The 25,743-nt window shown below is 43.3% G+C and overlaps 1 protein-coding gene across 2 annotated transcripts in view; it reads right to left on the reverse strand.

The window, feature by feature from the left end:
* GCN1 (GCN1 activator of EIF2AK4) overlaps positions 1-25,743 on the reverse strand; it is a 41,945-nt gene that overhangs the window by 14,282 nt on the left and 1,920 nt on the right. For both annotated transcript variants that reach the window (XM_051633888.1, XM_051633887.1), the window contains exons 2-38: positions 25,198-25,300; positions 24,606-24,669; positions 23,901-24,032; positions 22,510-22,618; positions 21,712-21,810; positions 21,495-21,629; positions 21,008-21,076; positions 20,817-20,925; positions 20,325-20,399; positions 19,931-20,059; positions 19,655-19,705; positions 19,153-19,251; positions 18,704-18,877; positions 17,024-17,176; positions 16,160-16,252; positions 14,644-14,719; positions 14,311-14,470; positions 13,206-13,395; positions 12,964-13,088; positions 12,441-12,619; positions 12,222-12,315; positions 11,253-11,366; positions 10,858-11,056; positions 10,394-10,549; positions 7,887-8,068; positions 7,532-7,612; positions 6,902-7,045; positions 6,060-6,187; positions 5,705-5,894; positions 5,220-5,290; positions 4,262-4,427; positions 3,473-3,667; positions 3,057-3,303; positions 2,300-2,421; positions 1,901-2,015; positions 1,242-1,421; positions 669-889 (exon numbers count right to left, since the gene is read on the reverse strand). In XM_051633888.1, the coding sequence (XP_051489848.1) occupies positions 669-889; positions 1,242-1,421; positions 1,901-2,015; positions 2,300-2,421; positions 3,057-3,303; positions 3,473-3,667; positions 4,262-4,427; positions 5,220-5,290; positions 5,705-5,894; positions 6,060-6,187; positions 6,902-7,045; positions 7,532-7,612; positions 7,887-8,068; positions 10,394-10,549; positions 10,858-11,056; positions 11,253-11,366; positions 12,222-12,315; positions 12,441-12,619; positions 12,964-13,088; positions 13,206-13,395; positions 14,311-14,470; positions 14,644-14,719; positions 16,160-16,252; positions 17,024-17,176; positions 18,704-18,877; positions 19,153-19,251; positions 19,655-19,705; positions 19,931-20,059; positions 20,325-20,399; positions 20,817-20,925; positions 21,008-21,076; positions 21,495-21,629; positions 21,712-21,810; positions 22,510-22,618; positions 23,901-24,032; positions 24,606-24,669; positions 25,198-25,300 (4,929 nt within the window). The remainder of the gene's footprint in view (positions 1-668; positions 890-1,241; positions 1,422-1,900; positions 2,016-2,299; positions 2,422-3,056; positions 3,304-3,472; positions 3,668-4,261; positions 4,428-5,219; positions 5,291-5,704; positions 5,895-6,059; positions 6,188-6,901; positions 7,046-7,531; positions 7,613-7,886; positions 8,069-10,393; positions 10,550-10,857; positions 11,057-11,252; positions 11,367-12,221; positions 12,316-12,440; positions 12,620-12,963; positions 13,089-13,205; positions 13,396-14,310; positions 14,471-14,643; positions 14,720-16,159; positions 16,253-17,023; positions 17,177-18,703; positions 18,878-19,152; positions 19,252-19,654; positions 19,706-19,930; positions 20,060-20,324; positions 20,400-20,816; positions 20,926-21,007; positions 21,077-21,494; positions 21,630-21,711; positions 21,811-22,509; positions 22,619-23,900; positions 24,033-24,605; positions 24,670-25,197; positions 25,301-25,743) is intronic.

Genomic DNA, 25,743 nt, shown 5'->3' on the forward strand with positions numbered 1-25,743 from the left:
TTCATATAAAGGGCATTCAGCCCCTTATTATTAGTAATTATCCATAACACCCTGAGAGTTTAATCAGTTGCTTTCACAGTCCTGCAAATAAGCACCCTGAATAGTTCTGCAAGTCCAAGAAACCTTTTGGATGCCACCCACAACCCAGCACTTTGTATCTAAGGAAAATCCAACCCTCCTAACATTTACACAAGGTTTAAAGGTAGAGATTACCAGCACAAAAATTCATTCAACACAGATATTCAGCCCACAGTGGGGTTCTACAAAAACTTTTTAAACAAACCCTGAATCCATTTGTAAGCAGCTGATCTCTGTTCCACTGGTACTGGCTTTGCTTCTTTGTTCAGGCATTTCTTATACGGTAAAAATTACAAGACCTTTTTGCAGGGATAAATCCAGTAATAAATAAATATCTGGTAATAAATCTGGTCATCTCTGGATGATCAAAGTACAAAGCTGACAGTCTAAGCACCTGAGAATTGTCACTGTCTTTATAGCCATTATCTGTTCATTTACATACATTTAATTAAAGAAGCTGTGTGGATTCTAATATTGTCTGCCTTCACAGCAAAATCCCAAAAGCAAATAAATTCTCTGTAGTGCTTGCTCTGTTATCTCTTACACAGCAAACAGAGCAGGCAGTTGAGAGAGCTTTTATAGCACCTCACCTTCTGATCAGTCAGGGAGTACATGTTCCCAATGATCTGGGCTGCCATTTTCCTGGTGTCTGTGGAACGATCCTGAAAAGCTCTCTGGACAATTGGCATGATCAGTGCTAGGGATGGAGCATCAATGAAATGGACAAATTTGGTATCCAGGAGAGTCTGCAGACACTTCTGGGTCTTCCTGGAGGGGTCAGTGAGAGCATCCAACAGAACTGGAGCGATTGCTGAACATTTTTAAGAAGCAGAGAAAAGACTTTATTTGTATGTAAAACACAAAGGCTTGTCAGGGTGAGCTGGGGTTCTCTCAGGGAATGTTTTAGGTCCTTTTACAGCAACTAAAAGCACAGGAACATAGAAAGCCCTGTCAACACCAGCTGTCAAAATGGAGCAGAGCCCTCAATAAGCCTTGAAGCAGGCAGCTGCTGTTACACTTTTATATTATACTTTCCTAGAAGCAGTTTAATTTCTACAGAGGTTTGGATTTCATCCTAAACACAGTGAACACAAGCTTTGCCATTATAAAGCATGGTGATGCCAGGGCCACTCTTGTGCATTAGAGGTGCAGACAACTCTTACCCAGGATCTCTGGATTCCTGATGACAGACCCAATCTGCCGGAGTGCTTGCTGACCCGCATTCTGCACCTTCACGTGGGAATCTGTGAGCACTTCAGTAAGTTTTGGCACAATATTGGGTAAGCAGGAAGAGAGCTGTTTGGGAGCACAGTATGCCATAGCTCCCAGAAGTTCCACTGATCCTGTGCATGGCGTACACCAAAAGAAAGAAAGCAAAAAAGACAAAACAATACACAGCGTTAAGAGGTATGAGAAGGTAATCACATTTACCTCAAACTCAAATCTACAAGGGGTATGACCAGTCAGAGAACACACAGAATGGATGAAATGCATGAAGCCACCCTATGCCAGCTTAAGACACTAAAAACTACTTTTTTGTTGTAGCAGGGAAAGGAAGGGAGGGGGGACAACTTCCAGTTTCTGGAGTACTTCTAGAGACATGAGGGGTAAAAAGCATCCCTTGAATCTGCTGGAGGAAAATAAGTTGTTCTACTGTGTCAGCAAACTGATTTATATCTCAGAAGCTGTAAGTTCCACAGTCTGCTTATGAGACTATAAACCACCACAGCCATCTGCAGGGATGAAGGAATAAATAAAGGGAATGAGAGGGAAGGGAACAGCAGGTTACTCTCAATCATGTCAGTCAGATATTGATCCATACCAGCCTTGGTTCTCCAAGATTCCTCTTCTAGTGCTGCAAGAAGTGATGGCAAAACCAGCTTCACTCCATGAGTACTCAAGTTGCTCATCACAGCTTTGGCACAGTCATCTGCAGCCTCCAAGGAAAGAAGAACATTTACCAGCTGTGTCACAATGCATATTTGTTCCTTTTTCAGAGATTCAATGGGAACAAAGCCTTCACGTGAAATAGTGTCTAAGTACAGCCAATTGATCGTAATTAATGGCCAATGAACTAAGATGCTTTCAGTTACTAAGATCAGATTGTGTTAGTGGTATCTCAAGAGATATATCCACTTTCTCAATTTTCCTAAACAATATTCATATCCATTCCATTCCAGTCTTCCTTTAACAGTGTTCTCAGGAATTCAAAGCATCTTACCTCTCGCACATACTGGTTCCCATCTCCAAAGCAAAGCAGCAAGTGAGGTAGCACATGAACCACATAGGGCTCAAAGAGCTTTCCAAGCATGCTGCAGAGCATCTCGAAGGCAAACAGAGCCCCTGAAAAAACAAACAAACAAAAAAACAGTCAGAGGAAAATATATCTTCATTTAAAGGGGATGGAAAGAGAAGATAAAATTCTCCAAATAGATGTAGAGTTTCTCCAAAAGCCCTCAAACCTGAAAGTTTCTTGCCTTCCTGGATTATGGCTAGTGCTGAAGTTGGGATGTCAGGTCTCAGAATGAACAAGAAGAAGCCCAGTAGCATTAAGAACATTTAACAGTCCTCTGAATCCCAGGTCAGGTAAGCAGAAATAATGATAGGAAACAACAAAAGGAACAAGTAGGCTGTGAAAGCCCCTCTGGACCACCTGGAGCAGAATATGTACAGTCTCCCAGGAAGCAGAAGCTCACCCTGTAACACCTGTCTTTGAAAACAGGAGGGAAAGGTGCCCAGAATGTTGTCTAGGACCAGAAACCCTTCCTCCACCACAATGCAAAGAGAGCAGTTGTAGGAGACTGTACACAAACAACAGCCTCATGAGAGATGTTCCCTATTTCCTTCTCTGCAAGCTTCAGTAAAATAAACGTAGATAAACCAAGCACAGGGGTTCAGATACTGTTTGATCTGAGCACAGTGGTAGTAGAAACAAGAGCAGCTGTGAGCATTTGGAGGGGAAAGCTCTCATCCCTTACCCTCACGCCGACGGAAGTTCTTCTTGTCCTGGATAGCATCAGTCAGTGTGGTCATCATCTCCTGCTGCTTGAGAGAGAGGATGCCCAGGCCTTTCACCAGGCCTGCCAGCCCATAGGCCGCACCCTTGCGCTCAGCATACTTGTCAGACTCTAAAAGCAGCTGCATCAGCTTCTGTATCATTCCTCCTGCATCCTCCTTAATCGCAGGCACCAGGGGTGGTAAACAGCTTGCTACTGACTCCTGAACCTGGAAAACAACCCACAAGATACTCCTCACCAACATAACCTCCCCTAGATGCCCCCACAATGACAGCTGTCACCAGGGCCATTCTTCATTGCTCTGACACCCCTAAAAGTATCAAAATGTTAACCTGCCTCTACACAAACCATGGGAACCCCTCCAAGAAGACACCTACCTGCTGAGATGGTGTGGACAAGGCTGCTATCAGTTTGCCAACAATTGGTTTCACTTTAGGGTCACTCTTGTCCAGATGTTTTGCCAGTGAACCCATCAGAATGACCACGCTCTGCCTGACAGCATCATAACTGGCATCATTAGGAGCGTTTTTCAGGAATTCTTCAAACACTGGCAAGAGAGAGTTAACATTGTCCTGAAAAACAAAACCACAGAACCTGCCACTAGAGTCCACTCAGAATGAGATCTGCTATGCTCAGTGGACTTTTTTGTTCTTCTCTGAGCCAACAAACTGAACAATTACACTGTATTTACAGTTCATTTCATGTGTCACATCACATAAAACCTTGGGCCATCCCGACAGGCAACAATTATTTCCTGCTAGAGAGAAGTTAGCTCTTTAAAATTAGACACCCCAAACCCGCCAGCAGGATGTTCTCTTTTTTTGCTTTGCATGAGGGAAAAAGGGAAACCTCACCTTCCCAGGATGAAAAGATCTGTGGTCTGATTTTAGTTCTATTCCTCTAGTTCTACACCATTTTAGCTCCAGTTAATTCAGCACTATTTCTTTTTTACTGCCATGACAGGGAAAAACTACACTTAGTCAACACTAGTCACTAACAGGACAATTCCAGACACACAAAAATTCCTGCTACATGGAAGTTTTTGGCTAGTACTAGTAACAGCAACCTCCAAGAAAGAAGAAAAATTGAAATCTATGGGTTCCAACACAGTGCCTAGATTTTCACCCCACTTTTTTCCACTGCTAGAGAGAAGTTTTCAGACTTACTTTGCCATGAGTGTTGAGCGTGGAAAGAGCTGCATCCAACATGCACTTCCTGACTTCAGGACTGCGATCGTTCAGGGCATCTGGCACAAAAAACTGGAAGAGAGGCTTCACCTGAGAACTGTCCAGATGCTGGGAGAGCTTGTTGAGGGCCAAAGCAATGCCACACCTGTGAAAACAGTGAACTTGTGAGCTTACTGACTCTTGACAGAGTCTGCTTGATGTGACAATCTCATCTGCTATCAGTAGTGCGGTCCAGACACTGTGAGAGAGGAAAAACTACAAAACCAAAGAGCTTCAGAGTGTCCAACCTACAAGCATTTCTTCACAGAACCCCATGCTGCAAGTTCCCAACAGGATAATAATCCTTCAGCCATATAGTGACTTTTATCTCAACTAAGCATTGCAGATACTTGGGCCAACAAAGACAGACATCAGGATCACTTAATCTACTGCTTCACAACAAGGTACATAAGCCCTAAAGAACAGATTAGCTTAAGACAGGTAGTGAACAAGATGATCCCCAATTAAACCTGCACAGGGCATACAAGCAGACAAAAAAGTAATTATCCAAACTGGAATTTGTCCAGTCCATTAATGCTCATGCTGCTGCTCTTAAAACAATTGATTGCCTATACTGAAGTAGGAATACAGCAAGATAAGACAAAAATCAGATAGTGTGAGAGGGAAAGACTCTGTTTTTATCAGAAGGACACAGAAGATAGCATCCAATATTTTGATGGAACTGAGAGCATTTCAGCTTGGCCTGAACAGCCTAATTGAAGAGCACAAATATTCTCTACCTGAAGGAAGCACAAAACCAGCAAGTCAATACAACCACATGTATTTTGTTCCTTTAACACTCCCTTGTTTCTCAGCTGCCTGAACTTCTAAATAAAAATCTGGCACAACTCATTTGGATGCACAGGAAGTGATGAGATCAAGCTGAATATGACTGTACCTTGCTTCCCACTGGTCAGGTGGTGATTCAGATATCACTCGTCCCAAAGCATCCAAAACTGGAGGTGGCCTCTGCAAGGCAAAAAAATATAAACCCCATTTTTTTTGGAAGGACATACACGCAGGAAACACTGTCAGCCAAACCTGCAGTGCCATTTTATAATACTGCAGAGAGGTATGAGAGAACTAGTAGAAGAGCATGGTAAAAAAAAAAAAAAAAAGCAGAGAGGTAGCTTATGCCCAAAAAGATTTACTGACCCTGCTCTGCCAGTCTTCCTGCAGCACCTAAAGCCACTGTACAGCACCTCTACAATGGTGCCATTGCTGCCTGGTAAGTTGAGGATCAAGACATTAAAGTTTGTGATAAGCAAACACCCAGCTGCAGTAGGCTTTGTGCACGTCCTCAAGACTGACAAATGGAAAAGTGCTTAATAAAATATAAAAAATACAGCACAAGCTTGTGCCTGCCAACACCACAGGACTTACATAGAGCTTCTCCTGGTAAATCTCTGTAAGTTTATTCATGACCTCTGCTGCTTGGTTTCGATACTGAGCTACAGCCCTGGAAAGAGCTTCAGCACCTGCTTGTCTCACTGCTTCTTCATGGTAGATGACATCTTTGATTAGCAGAGAACAGAGGTCAGGCTGCAGCTCCAGACCCATGGACTCCCACAACCTGCAGTGCACACAGAGGTGAGGGTCACCCTTCAGCAACAGAAGCTACTGCTACATGCAAATATCAGGGTGACCTAGAGCTGCCCTCCACCTCTGGGCAGCAAAGCCCCTGTCAGGTGAGAAGAGAGGTCCCCTCGCAATCCAGTCAGCCAGGAAGGGCTCTTACCTCTCTGCCAACTTCTGAATCTCATCTTCCACATCAAACTTCACCACCCAAAGGCGACGCAACAGATTCAGTCCGTTCTTTTCATCGCTGTCTGGGGTTGGTAGAACCATCTGTAGCTCCATCAGTCCCTGAATCAGTTTACAGAAGAATCAGTGCAAAGATCTGATTTTATAAACAAAATACTTTAAAACACTTCAAACCTTTGCCAAGTCACTCTCTCAGTGGTGGGAGCTGTCCCCATTCACGTTTGCTGGGGCAGCACACTGCCAGTATTTATCAAGGACTGTCTGTTGCTAATAGGTGAGATGGTGAAACTCTAGGGCAGTGTTCCCTGTGCAGGCTGCAGAGGCAACTGGGCACCCAGTAGTGTGCTGGTGACTACAGTCTTTTCTGCTCCTAAGTACAGACAAGCCAGCTCAGGTGAACTAAGATGAAATCTGTTCCATGGCAAAGAAAACAAAGCTGCCTGGTTTTTTAATTTCTTTTTCATGTTCTCAGAAGCAACCAAGCTTGAAGCTTTCCAAAAGCACTGTACCAAATACAGACATAGCAATTTTTTCACAGCTTCTCTCTTTCAGACTAAGCTCTATGCAGTTGTCAATAGAAGGTGTTGATGGAATTACACCTGTTGTAACAAAAGTGTGGGTACACCCAGAATACTCCTTTCTGCACCATAAATCTAGCACAAAGAGCATTACACTTAAAGCTTTATTGTTCAGTAGCTACTGCCTCATCCTGCAGACACACTGCTCAAAGAGACATCACAGCTAAAGCCTCTCCTCATCAGTGTGGGAGAAGATTCACCACTTAAAAGAGGAAGGAACTGAGTGATTCCCACCTACCCTGAGAGCTGCATCTCGAACATTCATGCATGGAGACTGCAGGGCCTGAAGAAGCACATCAACCTCCTCCTGCTCTGCGTAGGCACAGCCATCCTCCCCGCTGCTGCTTGTGCACAGGGTGGTCAGGGCATTGGAAGCCAATACCTATAATTCCACGAGGAAGTATTAGAGATTCCACCACTGTCTTCTGCTTCTGTGTGTTTGGTCAAAGCAAGCACAGGGTGGGGGGTGAGTGCTCTCAAAGAACAGTGACAAGGGCTTGTGGTAAAAACAAGAACTGAAGAGCTCTGTCCAACCCTTTGCCTCCTTGTTATTGACCTTTCTGTCATCTCACCCCTTAGAACAAACACTCAGGGGAGTGTCAACTTCCTTGACAGAGCAGGCCTTAGCAAAGGAGTAAAATGTTACTGATCGAAACTGAAGAACATGTTTGGTGCAATAAGATCCACAGGAAAAAAAAAAGATAAAGGCACTTGTATCCCAAGAAGAACACCATAAACATAGGATAAAATTGGTAACACATCAACCACCAGCCTCAGAGACTTAATCCAGGTGAGTGTATTTCTGTCAGTTAGATGCTGATGAAGCTTAGGCAGAATCCTGACTGTGGTTATGAAGCCAAGGACTCACCTGCAATCGTGGAGAACCCGTTCCTATCACCCTGGTCAGCAGAACCAGCATGTCCCTCCGGGGCAGCAACTCTGGGCCATTCTGAAGGGTTGGGGGGAAAAAGGCAGAGGAGAAACAGCCTTATGTCCTGTGACTCCAAAGTACCTTACCTGTGTATGACACTCCTTATAAAAATCACAACCAAAATCTAGAGATGGACAGGTAACCAAAGCCTGTGACACAAAACAATCTCACATTGTGCACTTTAACTTGTAGAATTAATCTGTTTTGTCCAGTTTACACATTAGCTGTTTGTTCCCACACAACTCATCTGAGCAACCGCTGAAGGAGGTCATCTAATCCCCCCAGCTCTCACCTCATCCACCAGCAAAGTCTGGCCATTTGCTGATGATCTCAGCTGAGCATGGACTGTGAGGATCTGCAGAATCTTGACCAGAAACTCCTCCTTGTCTTCACTGTCATGAGGTGTCTCAGTCATAACAGTCTTTAGGAGAGGAAAGACTAAGGAAAATGCTGGAGCTGATAAGGGGGCAGCACCTGTGAAAAAGAAAAACAATCAGACAGAAGAGGAAAAACAAAGACAAAGCTGAGGCTTTGCCTATCCTGGAAATATTTGTGGGCAAGAGGTAATCAAATCCATCACACAACCAATATTGAAATAAAAACTTTAAAGTGTATTAAGATTGTGTGTACACTGAGAATGAAAACAAAGCTGGGGAAAAAAAAAAATAAGGTCAATTATACTCCTGAGCAGCAAAAATCCACACAGGGATCTGATACAATTTAACTAAACCACTTTTAAAGTTCATCTGTCCCAAAGTAGGGGCCCGTGTGCCAACTATATGGCCTTTAAACACTTCCTACCAACTTAACCTCTCATTCCAGTCTGCAGCTTGAGAATGTTCCTGAGAATGAAGTTCCTCTAACTCTGATGCAAGTCTCCTCCCTGCCCCCCTTTAAAAAAATTAAACCTTTTGGATTCCTGTTGTTAAAGGTTTTGATCCTTCCTTCTCACAGGGGCTTGGCCATGGTACAGAAATGCTTCTTGCAGTCCTTTGGCTAGTCCAGGTAAACTTCAAGCACTAGACACCTAGGGAAAATATTTGCTTTCTACATCCTGAGCTGTCAGAGAAAGATTTTAAACTCCTAAGAGGAAGACGAAGAGCTCTGCAGCTCCAGTACTGCAGTATTAGTCAGCTTATGTAGGGCATGGGTACTGCAAAAGTAGTTCAGGGGAGAAATATTAAATACCCTGTGAGCTCCTCACTATTTGACATGAACAGCTTAGGTAACAGCCCCTGCATTTCTGATGTGGGATCTGTATCTGTTTGCTCTTATGCTTTTTTTTTTTTTTTTTAATCAAGGGCCAGGTATTTTTAAGCTTAAGAAACTGTCCCTCTATATGCAGCAGAAGGAAGAAAGCTTTATCAGAGAAGATAAATGCTCTATTAACACAGTAGCTGGTATCGACCAATAAGAAAGATTATAAAATGTGTCTTGGCATTTCAGCAATGAATAATAAATTCCATCATCCACATTATAAAGAAGTATGGTCTCTCTTAAGTCACATGGTAACCTAAAAAACTATCCTCTGTTAAATAATATTGTAAGACTACAAGGAACTTTGAAGAAAAATCTTTGAGAATGTAAATTGACTTGTCCAACACGGATCCTACTTCCACTTACAAGAGAAGTCGGGGAAAAATAATCAGATATTAATTTAATATTAATTTAACTGTAGGAAATCCTGAAGAAGGAGGGTTGCAAATACTTCCACTACTTTCTGGAAATAAGCCTGAACACTGATTCAAATGTTAGTGAATTTGCAATTACTATGGAAACAAACTATCCAGTGGAGACACTGAGTTGTTATCAAGATGTTCATCACTGAAGTGGTGCTCACCACGGTCAATTGCTACTTCTCAGCTGTGAGGAGTGATCCACATCACTGTGGATCTGACTGGCAACAGACAGTAAGAGAATAACTGAACTACTGGGGTAAGGGTCCAAACAGAATCCTACATTTCCTTTAAAAAATTGCAAACCATCCACTTCAGCAGGTTCTGATCAAGCTAGATGATGAACCACCTCTATCTACAGCACACCAGGTGCTTAAGGACAGCCTCAGCCATGTCTGCCTCCAAAGGCAGCAGACCTAACCTTCCTCTTCTGTACTAGTAGTTAGAGGTTGTAGGGAGGACAGCTGGACATGATCCAGAAGGTCTTTTCCCACCTTGATGATTCTATGAATCTATTATCTTCAATGTAGAGATAAAAGTAGAATCTGGAAGTGATCTAAACTAAACCAGTGGGGAAAAAAAATAAAAAGGTTCATTTTAACCCAGATCATATTCTTGCACTGTATAAATATTGGTGCTTCCCTTCATGTTACAGAGTGGGAAAGAACTGCTGCTTCTACAAGCGTGCCAGAATGAAATATTCATGAACTGCAGCACTACAGAGCAAACAAGCAGAGGCCACAGGCACTTCACTGCTGAGATCATAGATAACAAGCAATTGTTTTGTCTTTCCACTTAGTCTCACTGAATCACTTATGCTAAGTAGTGTTGAAAAGCAGGAACTGTCCTTGGCAAAGTTGAGCCTTAATTTCACTGCTATTATTTCTGTATGAACCATTTTAAGAAAAAATACTGTTATATCATTTATACACTTACACTTGTTAGATGATTTCTGCTACCACCAGCACACACACACACAAAAAACACCCTTAAGGTTTTTCATGTCAATGAAGATTTATCTGATCAAAAAAGTGAAGTCCAACCTATAAACCATTACAAAAACCAGCAAAACCAGAGTTATTGCTGAGGTGGTGGGTGTCAGAGGGATCTACAAGATTTTTACCTGGCTCTCCCTTGCCTGTTCTGCTAGGAATGGTGTGGGCATGCAGCAAGCTAACAACTCTGTTCAGAGCAGTGGGCAGCTCTTCCTGACACCAGGATTCATCTAATTCACATTCAGGTTTCATCAGGCGCAAGGTCACGTGGCTCACCAAAGTGCCTGGCATGAGAGAACAAAGAAGCCATGAGAGGATTAGACTCAAACATTTCTTGACTGAAAAACCCCCAAGCCCCATGGTGACCAACTGCTTCTGAGAGGTGGTCACAATGACCAGACAACTCCATGTCTTCAGACCTAGGTCTATTCAGCAGCAGGAGCTCTGGGAAGTCACAGTCATCTCCCTAAGCACCATTTCAGGGCGGGTTTTGTTGCACAGTTTTGATCCATAGCTTGTAAGAGAAAGGATTTTCACCACACTGCCATAAAAAAGTGCACCCTGCCTTTAAATAGCAACTGCAAATACTAACCAAAGGTTTTCAGTCGAGCAGGCATGACACAGGAAGCTAAGGAAAGAAAAGGCTTCTTGATCCTTGGAGCAGCCAAAGGTGATTGAAAAAGTGGCAAGAAGGAACTAACAAGACCAGGGATGTACTGAGTTAGACCAGGAGGCTTTCTCTTTATAACAGTATCCAGGAGTCCTAGGGCTGTTTCCAGCTCATTATCAAGCTGTAAGAGAAACAATTCAAAAGGTTATCCACAAGAACTCCATTGGGAAAACAATCAAGTTGTTGAACTTGATTTCTAATGAAATAAACAAATAGATTATTGCCAAATATTCTCTATGGTACTCCATTTTCATTTTATCAAAACTATTTGGGTCATGGTAGCTGCAGAGCTGTCAAAAAGGACCATCAAAACTTACCTCCTTCAGCCGTTTTCTTATTTGAGACTCCCTTTCCAGCTGTGCATGCATCAGCTCCTTCTGCTTGCTAGTCAGTTGCACCTCATCCTTTATCCCTTTCTTCTTCTTTATTTCCTGCAGTAGAGAGCCATGGACATCATTATGCAGGAGCTATTAACACCACCTCCTCAATGAGACTGAGAAGAAAGTTGGACACGTTGTTTTTTTTTCACAATTTACTTTTAAAACACTGTAAAATTTTTCTTCCAAGCCTGCCTCTCCAGTGAAGACACACAATGGAAATCAGCAGCTTAACAACACTGCAGTGTCCCAGCAGCAGCACAACATCAATTTCTCCCAGGTTTAAACTGGTCACAGATTACTTGATCTTGCTAGAAAGAGCCATCCAGTTCTTTCCACAGTGGATGGGCATGTCATCCTCCCCAGAGCAAACAGACACCAACTGTTAATAAAATAATGCTCCAGCCAACCTGGTATGTTTTCTTCCTTTGACCAAACTCTTCCCCCCCACCTACATCCATTGCTCTGGCCAGACTGAACAGAACTGCTGGCTGTCTTACAAGATGGAAGCACCTATTTAACACTACCTACTGAAAAAGTGACATTAAATACATGGAACAAGAGATAAAGAGAAAAACCAGGTATTACCAACTAGTGAGCACACTCACAAACAAGTAGCATACCACATACATTGATACAAATCCCTGCCCATGCAAGGGGGTTGGAACTAGATGATCTTTAGGGCCCCTTCCAAGCCAAACTATTCTATGATTCTATCAAATACAGACAGAAGAGAAAAAAACCTGATACATACAGGTGTAAGAGAAAACAACATATTGGTATTCAAAAGAATTCCAGAGATTTTTTTCCCAACAGTGTACACACACATGCCAGAAGCCACACAACAAAACATGAGATAGTAGTGAAGGTTCTGACACCAGGTTGGTTCTCCTGTTCCCATCAACTCACCTCCTTCAGCTCCAGCTCAATGATCTGTTCCTTGAAGGAATAAGCTTTGTTCTCCCTCTTCATGTTAGCCTTTTTCATACTATCCTGTTGAGCACTGAGAAGGAAAAGCAGATAACAGAATCAGCACTGCTCTGGACTAAGATCCAGGCTCACTGATGCAGGAGCTCCTGTCCAGAAAGAGCATCTGACAATCAGAGAAAAGAAATCATAAAGTCTTACCTCTGTATTATAGATTTGTCATACAGTTCTCCCTCTGGTGTCTTCATGATGGCAAATTCCTCTCGAGTAACCTGGCACAGAGCTGGATTTTCCATTGATGCCAAGATAGTGCTGATGAGCTGTGGGAGCACCCGACCAGGTGACAGCAGAGAGAGAGATCCCACTGCATTCATGGATGACTATCAAGAAAACAAAGGAAAAAAACATTATTATCAGTATTCCTTGAACTTGTCTAAAAAAACATGCCCTGTTGAGGCAGCTCATGTTTTGTTCTAATTCCCAGTTCTTTGTCCAGTAGGTACTTGAATCTTACATAGAATTCCACTGGGTTGTTGGTACATACTTTTCCCCCCTTAAATCCCAGCTCCTTTTCATTAGAGATGTTCTCTTTGAACTTGCCTTCTCCACACCTTTGAGGTAGCTCTCCTCCCTTACAGAGCAGTTAGTACTTAACCCCTCCAGAAAACTGCTCTGTTCCAAAGTATCTCCCAAAACTAATGCATGGAAAGCAGAAGTTCATCACCTGGTTCTCTGGAGTGTAGGCAGTGATCCTGGGCAATATGTCATCCAGGTGTTTGGTAATGAACTCCTTGGGATCTATCTTCATCTTGACAAGGAGGGCTGGCCAGAGACCTGGCTGTACTGCCACTAGCATGAAGAAAAAATGAGCATAAGTATGAAGCTGACTGCCAACACAATGAAACAACAAAGTAAGACAAAGAATCCATACATTGGCCGTGAGAGGGGTCTTATCCTTTCACTTACCCACAGATGGATGGTGGCTCACCAGCAGCATCTCCAGAGCCAGCCTTTCTGGCTCAAAGGAATCCACATCAAGCCCTGCCACACTTGAGATGACACAAAGTGCCTCATGAAGGACACGGGGATGAATGTATGTCTTTCCTAGCTCCGACAGCTCTCCCGACTCCATCACCAGAACCTCATGAGGCAGAACCTGAGTGGACAACTTGTGGTTACCACACCACATGAAGCCTTCCTGAGCCCCAAGCACACTTCCCCACAGTAACACCACACTGAACAGCAACAATCAGCTCCCTCTGTCAGTACCAACAAACTGAGGTTTCCAAAGGAAAGAAAAAATGATTAGAACTGAAGCACAGAGATGACAGTGCCAGAAAGATTAAGAATGGAGATCTATACCAGATTTGGCAAGCAGGGGTGAAGTAAAACTAAAATGAGCATTTCTGGCAAAGAGAACTTAGGAAAAGGTTGAACCAGCTGGCTGGGAATAGTATGCTCAACTTCTGCAATCTAATTTTACCCAGTACCTTTTCAGATACTACCTGAATGAAGTACTCCTGTGACATGGGAAGACTATTTACAAAGTCTCAGCCTTGGTACCTAATTAATGCAACTTCATCTATTACATAACTTGACATGGCACTGGCTTAGCAGCACATCCCAGAATATTAGCACTCATTGTTTCCTTTTTAATTTTCTTTTTCTGTTTAATAATAGTTGCTACTAAAGTATTTCTATTACATTTGTTTTAAATAGGCAGCCTGAGCTATTAGCCAGGGCCAAAGAACCAAAACAGGAAGCCAAGCACTTGGTCTTCAAGCAGGGAAGATTTTGGATTAAAATAACAGAAAGACATGGAAAACCACAACTTCCTTCTGAAAAAAATCTGAGTATGTGCCCTGTGTATATAGGGAAGACTGGGCACACCACAGACACTAATATGCAGTAATCTGGTAACAAGTGGCATTCCAGGAGATCATACAGCTGGAACTGACTCATCTTCCCACTAGGCTGCATGTCAGTCCTAACAGCAGTTCTAGGACAGGGAGGTGACTGGCAGCATACAAAAAAACTAGCTAAACAGAGCTTAGGCTTCTTGACTACTTACCTTATGAGAACCAAGAACCACTTTCAGCTCCTCCAAGAGCCCATAGGCCAGTTTGTACCCTCCCAGAGAGGACAAGAGCTTCTTAACCGTCTGATGGGCCTGCCTGCGCACGTGCCAGGTCCGGCTCAGCAGCACCGCAACAATGGCGCGGTGGTACTGCCTGGGAACGGGGCGAGAAGCAGGGTGAGCAAAGGAGACAGCTCTGCAAGCCCGCTGGACACAACAGCACAGAGTTCAAGGCCTTGTGCCAAGTCCCAAGCCCACCCTCTCCACTGCCCTCAGGAGCACAGGGGGTCAGACACAGAGGGGTGGCAGCAAGAGCCCTCTACATACTGGACTTTGCTGTCAGGCAGACGCTGCGCGTGGTCCAAGAGGAGCCGCTCTGTCAGCTGCAGCACTGTACACAGGGCTGTGGGAAAAGACAAATATTTAAAATAGCATGAGACTTCATCAGGAAACAGATTATTTTTTTTACCTGAAAACAAACAAACAACAAGTGGGATGCACTGAAATAGCTACTCAAACTAAGCCTCTGTATAATCTTCTCAGTGAAGCTAGCGGCAAATCTGATTCAGATGTGCCAAGGCTGGAAACAGAACCATGATTTCATAGCAAGGTTGTCAGCTGGATCTCAGCAGAATTTTCCTGACCACTGTGTGTGACCTATTTTTGCCCAAGTCAACAGAGCAAGCCAAATGCTACCCACAATTCTCCTGCATCACCTCTGCTAATTCCTAAGAACTGCAGAAATGTCTTCAGTGACAGTAAAACCTCTACTGGACTCACACACAAGTGCACAGTGCTATTTGAATAGCAGCCTTGGTATTTTACCCCACAACATCTTGTGGCTTCAACCAGGCCCTTTGGATTGTTTATCAGTGTTTAACTACAGCATAAAAGGAGGAGCAGAAAGCCCTGAAACATGGGGTGTGTTATAACTCACAGGAACTAAGGTAGGGGGGACTTGTGACATTCAAGGCACAGATAGTTTGGGGATGTTAAGCATGTCAGCTGGATGATTTTGCTTAAACAACCAATAACAAATCATGGCAATATTTACTCTCAAAATATCAGCACTACATTTTGGAGACAATATCACAAGGGAGCAACATTTGCAGACTTGGGAAGGGAAATGAATGGATATACACAACACCTTCAGCAAACAGGGATCACATCAAGCACAGGAGAAATGATGCTCTTTCCCATGTATCAAACTTTACTTCTTCAAAGCTTAGTAACAAAGGCAAATTAATTCATTTCAGAAAAATGATTAATTAACTCATTTTCAAAACTTTCAGTTTTAAAGTAGTCAGTAATGGTTTTTGTAGGGCTTATTCCATTAACTTTTTTCAATTAATCTTTAAACACAAGAGAACAAAACAAAGCACAGATAGACTAATTTATAACCCAATTGATTTCCCATCTGATATTACTCTTCCCTCATATATCTAAAGATTTTCACCTACATGTTTTCTTCTCCAGCACTCTTACTTTTTCCCATCTTCCTCTTAATTTTAGGCTTCTCCACATCCCTTAGATTGGCTGCAAATATTTACTTATAATCTTGGAACACCACAGACACATTTTGTACAGGAAAGACTTTCACAGAATATACAGATACAGAATTATAAATGTTTGATAACTCAGGTTGATTAGAAATAAATTAATGGATTGCTGAATTCAGACTACAATTAGTCTTGATGTACTTCTGGAAGAGCACATTGTTAATTTTAATCTGAAATTGGATCCTCCAAGGATGACAGAACAGGGCTAATAGCAACAGTAGCTCTTGTAAGTACTAAGTAATAGACTTAAACAGCATTTGAACAAGAAATAACTGATAATTTACCTTCCTCTGATGCAGACTGCAAGAACTTCTCAGATGTAAAAATTTGTTTTTTCTCATCCAGAATTAGCTGCCAGAAACCACTCAGCTTAGACTCTGACAGGAAAATAACAGATTTCTATCAAGGATGTTTCAAAATGAGTCAAAACTCACTAGCATACATAAAATACACTAGAGCTCTGCCTCCTAAAATCACTCCAGTTATTTCTAGCTTTACTTGTCTTCAGTTATAAAGCCTCTCACCTCTCTCATTCAGAACTCTGAGCACGCCCAAAAAACACCTGCTGAAAAAAAAATGTATTTCTCTGACTTACACTTGTGAAATGTAAAGTCTATTTCACCTTAATCTTTCACAGGGCAACCCTTCCTAAACATGCAAGAAAGGAGGAAACTGCAATGTTGCTTTTAATAAGACAGAGCACGCCTGCATTTTTGACCCTGGCAGATATATGAACTCAGACAGTTCTTATAATATCCTCCAGCAGAAGATAGAATTTCAGTCCTCAGGCTTTCCAAAGATGGTTTGTAAAAACAGTACATAAACAACAAGCAAGTAATAATTTTAATGCATCGGTCCAGTCCTAACCTGTAAGGTCAGGGTGAATGTTCCGTGCCAGGACACAGAGGAATATTGCCCTAAGATAATGGAAACTGGAATTTGCAAAGCCACAGAAGAGCAAGAATTCTTCATTGGCATAACTGAGAGAGATGGGAATAAATCTTCCCCTAGTTTACAAAAGGACAGTGATTCTCTGTGCAGAATCAATACACAGATTAAGGAACAGTATCTCATGCACTGTGTCAATAAAAAGCATTAACCTTCAGAACTTGTTTACACTGGGCTCTACTAGATGTTTGTGAACGTACCAGCTTGTCCCTCGATGACAGACATCCTGCAGATCAACAGAGCTGCAGCAACTCCTTCCGTCACCAGGGGAACCTGAGTACTTTGAGATGCTGCTTTTTCTACTGTCTGGATCAGCATTGGCAGCAAGTCCATTCCCTGTAATAAAGTGTCACCTGAGGAGACAGTAAGACACACATTACAAAACAACATGGTCCTTCAGTTTTTCACCACAAGGTCTCAATGTTCTTTTATTGTCATGGGAGAAGGAAACAAACCAGACACCAGACACACACTGGGAAAACTGCATCTACCAGAGTATTTGCCAATTACTACTGTAATTAATCTTTAGTTAGGAAAAGCTAGCTCAGAACCTCTTTAGTCCCTTGCTCACAGATAAAATAGTCCCATCTCAATATGAATTTTCTGTTTCGGAGATGCAAAAGAAAATAGGAATTCAGCTACATTAAAGGAATTGGTTCAACTCACAGGAAGCCTGACTTCAAACATTGCTCCCCTAAGAGAGTGAAAGTAAATTCCTGGCAAGCTACAACCATCTGCTCCACTTCAAACAGTCACAAGTCAAGGAATCCCACTGGTCTAGAACCACATAAACTGAGCTAGGTGCTCCTGGTATTTCCAGAAGCCACATCTCACACACAATACTGAAAAAGGAAACAAAAGATCTTCTGATTTTCTATGCCAAATATGCACAGGTAGTGTTTAAACTATAAAATTGTAGGAGCAGAATCTTTATTTTCCTTATGTCCCAGTTGGCTGCTTCAGCGGGTGGGCCAAAGAAATAGCAGTCAGCACTGCAGTGCTGAGTAAATGATTTTGGAATATGAATGCTTCTGGCCCTGATCCTTTGAAGACAGCTTTGCCTGTGGCAATCATGAGCAGCTTCAGGCTTGCCATACTGATATGCCTGAAAGGACCACCATCCTGAGACATCTAGAGTTGTTTTTTCAGCCCTATGATACACAGAAATCCCTGGTAGCCACAATATAAAACTGTAGAATTATGCTTTCACTTGTATTCATATTGAGCAAGTGATGGCTCATCCACTGAACCTGTACAACAGATTGAGTTATGAGCCTCTTAAGCAAAGGCATTACTATCCTTTTGATCCACCCTGCATCAAAGAGAAAGGGAGACCTCACATAAAAGCACAAGATATCATCTGCTGACGTGCAGATCAAATGCTGAAGTTAAAGAGCACTGGACCAACAGAAGCAAATGTCAAAAGGGTCACCATAAGTTTAGAAGATACTAATTTCAAACACATTAATTTTAATTTTTTTGTGTGTTTTTTTTTGTTTTTAAGATTCAAAGAACTAAAGCCACAGACCAGGATACCAGTGTTGCTGGGTGCTACATAAACCAAAACCATAGTCCTTGTGCTAAAAACCTTACAATTCAAGTGAAAGACAAAAATAAAGCAACCAAAAATTACTCTGGGGGCATACAAAAAGATGGCACGATGGGCAGTGATGCCAGCTGTACAAGAAGATATACCATCTTTGGAGGCTTGAAGGGAAAAGACTTTAAAGAGAAACACAAAGGAGGTCAATGAACAGATACTGTCTTTAAAAAAAAAAAAAAATCTTTCTTAATTCACACAGCTATCTACTTTTACCAGGAAGTACAAAAGTTGATTATTTTCTCTTAAGCTACACAGTCAAGAGACTGCACAGTTTTACCTTTGAAAGAGGCTAGCATGGACTGCAGGTAGGCATGTCTCACAGCAGAAGTAGAGGTTTTGAGGCTGAAGGCTTTCTTTAGCCATTCTACCAGCTTCTTAGGAACTTCTGTGGTGAACCGAGCACACCAAAGAGCCAGGACAGAGACTGCATGAACCAGGGTGCCCTCGTGGACTAGGAAGAAACAGAGCTTATGTCAGTGCAGCAATTGCTTAAAACACAGGAAGATAAAAAAGAAACTGGGTAACAATGTCAGGAGGAGGCAGGAAAAGAACACACGCTTCTGAGACACAGCACTGTCTCCATGGGGCTGCTCATCAAACAGGGCAATGGATTTTTATAACACAACAGGTGGGAATCCAGATTTATCTTGAATAACAGGTCATATGAAAAACCTGCTCAAGAAGAAAGGACCTTAGCTAACCCAGAACAAAGATAAGAGATCTCACCTTCTTGCTGCAGGAAAGGGATGAAAAGCTCAGCCATAGTTCCACTCAGAGCTTGGCTAGATGATCCAGAAACTGCATGGTGGCTGAGGCTGCCAATCCCTGAAAGGACAGAATTCCCCCATCAGTTCCCAAACTACCAACACTTGCTGCAAAATCCAAAAACAATCCAGAACAACCCTTCACATTTCAATCCTTGCACTGACATCTCTCTCTCACAACTTCATCTAGATGTCACAACCACCAGGTACCTATACTGCAGGACCTCTGCCTTCATTCTTACCCAGAATACAGTCATCTTCTTCCTTGCATGAAACATTTTAGTCCACCAGCCAATTATTTCCTTTGAATAGAAAGTCAAGAACTAGTACATGGTATCCCACACCCCCTATGACATTAGCCACAGCCAATTTGGAATGACATACGAGGAATCCTAAGGGCTGCAGTACAGAGCCCTTTCACTCAGCCTTCTGCTGAATTTCCACACCTCTTCTAGGATCCTCACCTGAAAGGACACTCATCTTCTGAGCAACAACTGTCAGCTTCCCTTCTGAGCCTGCCAACAAGAAACAAATGGGTGATGTTGACTTGCAGACAACAGCTACATGCTACAGCAAGAATCTTCCCTAAAAATACAGAAGCTTGCCCTGTTACCCCCAACCCAGGCTGAGTCACCTCTACCATACAGACAGCTAAAGGCAACAGAAAATACAATACACAAAACTGCCTGAAGCCAGCAAACCTTTATTCATCTCCACTCCTTATCCTACAACTTACTCACCCCCCAAGATGGCAAACAGGTGTCTGCCCAGAGACTCCACAGCCGAGGGATCACTGCACTGCCGAGCCAGGTTCTTTAATGCCACAACTGCTTCATCCATCAGCTGCACACTGTTGGATTTCAGATGACCTAGAAAATAATGCACAAGCTAAAAACTCCTTACAACAAACTGTGTAAAATCAGCAAGTCAATGACATGGCTTTCTTTTCATGTGGCTTGACTCTGCTTCTAGAACTGTCACGTGAACTATTCCAGATGCAAGATACAGCACCGCGCTCCCTCCCACATAAAACAACCTCTTCACCCGTAATCACACTGTTAAAAGGTACCGCCAGAGAGTTGGAAGAAAGCTTTATTCTGAATTCATCATCCCTCCAGAAGTCAGAGTACTTACTGGCCAGTCCTTTCACAATGTCCAGAGCATACTGGCTGAGATCCAGGTTCACAGATACCAGCAAGCAAGAGATTGCTGAAGGCAGAAGAGATAATGGCATATTACATTTTGTTAAGTAACTGCTTTTAGCTTTTTATATCCCCTTTCCCACAGTTCACACAAAGAGCAGACAGGGTCAGTAAGGAGTAGGAAGAAAAAACACTGAAATTGATTCCCAATGAACAGATTAATGCAGGATTATTCTTAGCACTCAGCTGTGAAATTCTGTCCCCAGTGCAAACAGTAGTTATCACATACTCAGACACTTGAGATCACACCACAAATGTTGCTTCTCCACATCCAACCCTTAGATGCCAGACAATCCTACTGCATGCGCTCACAGGACCGAAAGCACAGTCCAGAGAGACAGACACACTCCCCAGCAGCTCTAGACCTCCCAGAACAACTGCTCGTGCTCTTTGACAGAGCAACAAGGAGAGATAACAGACTCACTTTCAATGACATTCTCAGGGCTCCGCAGCAGGGACTTCTGCAGAGTTGGCAAAACTAAGTCCTTGAACTCAGCGTGAGACGTGTACCGCAGGAGCGGGGAGCAGCTGTCCTGCAAAGGGAGCACAGCGCTCAGCACAGCAGGGGACACTGCACAGGACAAAAGCACAACCACCTGTGACAGGACAGCTCACCAGCACATGCTTCTGAGGCTTTGTCTTGCTCATAAGGATGGTCTTCAAGTAGAAATCCAGAAGAGCACTCTGAACAAGCAGAAGCAGCAGATTAGAGGCACATCACAACCTACACACAACTCCAAACACACCACTGGGAAGCCAGACTTCACGCCCCTCCTCATCCCCCTCTGGAAGGCAGCCCTATCCACAAGGCAGCCCCTTTGCTTCCATCTTCACTGAAGCCAGTCAAGCAGAGGTCAGTGCCCTGTGTTGGCCATACACATAAAATGCACAGGCCACAGCAAAAAGTCACACACCTGGCACCTCCTCTATAGCCCCACCCAAGGTTTCAGTCAGAAATGCATGACTCCTGAATTGACAGATAATGAAGCCAAGGGCAGACGCAAAGTACCAGCCTCACTGAGACACCTGTTCAGTGTCCTTCTCCATGAGAAGTGACACAATGTATGATCAAAAAAAACCAAACCCAGTATGACACATTTACCTTGTATCCTTTAATAATATCCATCTCTTTCTGGGCTGTGCAAAACTGCACCAGAAGTCCCAGCATTGCAGCATAACTCTGGTTTGGTTCCAGACCAAGAATGACAGAGAGGTACTGATCCACCAGATCTTGGTTCTGAAGAGGAAGAGAGCAAGGCACATTAACTCAACAGAACTAAGAACAGCTAGGGAATAAGGTCATGTAAGGTACACTTCACCTCCTTCCATAGCCTGTTCAATTTCTTCATGGCCCCATCCACTGCCTGCTTATGAGAACCTCCCAGGACTTCCAAAAGGAGCAAGCACTGAACCTCCACCTGCCAAGGGAAACAGGCAAGAAAACCTTTATGCACCTGCTCCTCAGAGAGCTCATACCCAACAAGGCATGTCAGATACCAATGATTAGCTGACTCTGCTTGAGAAAAAGTCATCAGGTCATGTAAGTTCTTCCAATAAGCTGCCATTGTTCGCATCCCACACACACCACTTTGCAGAACCATGTATAATAGTTCAGGAAACTCTGACTTCTAAAACAGCAATTTATGTCATGTTACACCTCTTTTTATATAGTGTCCCAACTATATTCCAAGGTGCCATGAACATGGTTGCAGGTTCAGGTTGTGAAAGTAAGGGAAAAGAAAGTAAAAAGGTACTGGACACTTTATGACAGGATATCACATGCAAATACTTCAAGGGGGGCACAAGGAACTCATGCCATGCTGCAGACTGCACACCTAGTCTAGAAACACTGGGACATACCACAGTATGCAGAGCAGATCTGCACAGGTACAAGACTGCCCCACTCTCAAGCTTTTACACCCTCTGCTTTCTCCAGCAGAATAGGAGGGATCAAAATATACCAGAAAGCAAAAGATTGTCACATAAACCTGGATTTTAACATGATATTATCAGTTGCATTCAGAATTACTTGCAATGTCTCAGCAACTTAAAAGACATTAGAAATATTTAAGTTCTTATCAACAAATGGGTATTTCTGCAAACCAAAAAGAACCTACCAGTTTTTTCCATGTTTCTCCCTGTCTCTTGTCAGGTGTTGGAAACACTGTGCGTACAAGCAGGCATGTCCAGGAGAGGGCCAGCAGAGCTGCAGATCCACTGCTCTTGCTGTTGTACGAACAGGAGAAGGAGGTAAACCTACAGCTCTCAGTGTGGAACTTGCACCTATTAGTCCGTAACAGACTCATCTCTGCCCAAGTGAAAACACCACCTTAACAGTGAGGCAATTTTATCAGAAAAATATAGCTCAAGTCTTAGCATTTAAGGGAAAAACCTACTCCTAAGCTGTGTGTTCCAGCTCCTGCTTAACACTTAGGACTTCTGAATGGCACAAAAGAGGCTAAATTTTGCCTGCTGCGAATGAAAAACCTTAGTAGAAGAAAGACCAAAGTGACTCAAGATTTCTCAACTGCTGCTGATCTTTAATGTCAAGAGCTTCCCAGCTCACCTTCCCTACTGGCACACTACTCAACTCTGGTTTCTGCTAACTCTCCCCTCCTCCCTCCACTCCAGGTAACACATCCCACCTCGCAGCTCCCTCAGGATCTTCACCCCATTTTCATCTCTCCCTCAAAGTGAAAGAATGTAGGAAATGTCCTTGTGCACAAGGCCAGGTCCTGTGGCTGAAGGCAGAGTGTCATATCACTGGAAGTCTTTAAACCAACAACAGATACTCTTCTAAAAGCCACACTTCCATTCAGCCATGGAGGCAGTGCAGGACAGCACTCTGTGGCCTGATTCAGCTGAACAATATCCTAAGTCACCTTTCGGGACCACTGGTGTTCCCAGATGCTACCACAATAGCACAGCAGCATTATTCAGCTTCAGATTTCATTATCTTCCTATCTATGATGAGGTCTTGAATTCCACCAACTGAACACCAAATGGGCAAGGAAATTGTCCTTCCTAATTGTTTTGGAGACTATTTCTTGATAAAGAAGTTTATTCCTTATCTCTCCAGTATGCAGTGAGAGGACATGGGGTAACAGATTAAAACTGAGAGAGTGGAGATCTAGAAGAAAATTATTCACTATGAGGGTGGTGAGACCCTGGCCCAGGTTGCCCAGGGAAGCTGTGGATGTCTCCTCCCTGGAAGTGTTCAAGGGCAGGTTGGATGGGGCTTGGAGCAATCTGGTATTGTGGGAGGTGTTCCTGCCCATGCAGGGGGATTGGAACTAAATCACCTTTAAGGTCCTTTCCAACCCAAACCAGTCTGTGATTCAATTCTATGACTTGAAGGTTAAGAATGGCAAAACTGTAACAAAGACCAAATACACCAGCAACACCACCAAGATGTTTTAGACAAGCAGTAGCAGAAGAATCATTCTGCACACAAAAGCAACTACCAGCACCCCAGAACTGCTTCCACATAAAGCAACTCCTCCAGCACCTGGGAACTCCAGCCTTGCTGCCGATTCCTGAAGACTGAAGTGACTGCAGAAGGTTTTTTGCTGTTGCCTCTGGCTGGGACTCTGCGAGCTGCTGCAGCGCCAGCTGCAGGGCTCTGCGGGAGGCTGCATCGCTGGAATGAAAACCACAGCCCTGTGAACATTCCAAAGCCTGCCAACATCACACATACTGTACTACACTTGCACCACACAAAGGGCTCTGCTTTTTCATTTCAGCAGTCGAGCTAATAAACATTTAATCCTTGCTGTTCCAAGAAGAGAAGTTTCTGGCAGAAAGCTCCATTCTCTTCCTCAACCAAAAGAAGTTATGGGGAAGGCTCCCCAGCAGGGTGCAGAATGAAACAGCTTCTGAACAACTTCTCTACAACAGGCCACAACAAAACCCACTCTAAAAGTGTCTAAAAGACACCTTAGTCTTGCTTCACAAGGACACAAGCATCCATTCTTGCCAAATGAACCACAGGATCGAAGTTTTAATTTAAAAATCACCAATAAGACACAAGGTAAGTGCTGTAAAACTTTTTAATGCCAAACATGGAGAGCCTGATTACTAGATGGCATTTTTTCACTGTCATGTGCACCTGTGACACTGCAAGCTAACATTTCCAGATGATCCATATCAGTTCAATAAATTCATAAATACTGACAGATTCAATAACTCAGCCTTTCCACAGCAGTTTACTCACCGGTATCGATGCAGGGTAAGGCAGAAGAGTTTGCAAAGGCCTTTCACTGCACCCTCTGGGAGATCTGTAACACATTGTGTTTCATAACATTTCTTCATCAATCACTGCACTCTTGATCTTTCACATGAAGATCATTCACTTCACAACTGAAAGCAGGGAACTGCTCACAGCCCCTCCACATCTATGACATTGTTTGCAAGGATCTTAGTCAGAGTTCTCTCTTTTTATATGTTTTAGGCATATTTTTTTAAATAAGGGCAAAATCGGAACACGTGATTCCCCAGCGATCCACGAGAGAAACAAAAACCTGTTTCAATTTTTTTCAACAGTTTTATGAAAGCAATCTTTCATACTACCCCTCTCTCTACAAATAAATATGCACCACTAACTGGAAAAGCACCCATACTAGCAACTGGAGAGCTGTGTTACCTACAAAACCCATCCTTAAAATCAATGCTGTGGGGAAGCGCAGACACCCTGCCAGGCCCCTGCTTCAGAAAACTACCTCACAAGTTTCACACAGCCTTTGAAAGGAAATATTTTCACATTCTTCTCCACCCTGGTCACTTGAACAGACCCCCAAAGCTTTTACCTTTCCCAGAAATGCATTTTCCCAGCTCACTGAGGATCTCTCTCCGTTCCTTCACGCTGGGTGTGGTTACTTTCACTGCAAACCGCTTCAGCGTGTCAGAAATCTGAAACCACGGAGAGGAAAACACATCAGGCTGCACAGAAGACAACACTAGGGGTGGGCAGAACATGTCACCTGCCACCACACGACCTGTCAGTGACCAAATGTGACAGTCTTATCAGCTGGGGAGAGGGTCACTGCACAGCACACAAGATGAAGCTCACGCCTGGGGGGTGCCTGGGCTCTGGCTGTTACCCTGCGGCCCTGTCACGGCACACGCGCTCTGCAAGACACACTTATTCCTCTAGAAGCAGGACAGAGCAAGAGGTAACATCAATTGCCTCAAGTACAGGACCTTTAAAAGCACCCCAAAAAACACACTTTAGAATGCCAAGGTACTTTCAGTGTGCATTATCTCCTAAAGCCCAGGCAGCCCCCAAGGGGGATTCCCACTGCAGATCACCCAGGTCTCGCTGCACCTGTGTGTTCTGAGAAACCAGCTGTGGT

The sequence above is a fragment of the Apus apus genome, chromosome 16 (genome assembly GCF_020740795.1).
Source record: "Apus apus isolate bApuApu2 chromosome 16, bApuApu2.pri.cur, whole genome shotgun sequence".
NCBI classification, from domain to species: domain Eukaryota; kingdom Metazoa; phylum Chordata; class Aves; order Apodiformes; family Apodidae; genus Apus; species Apus apus.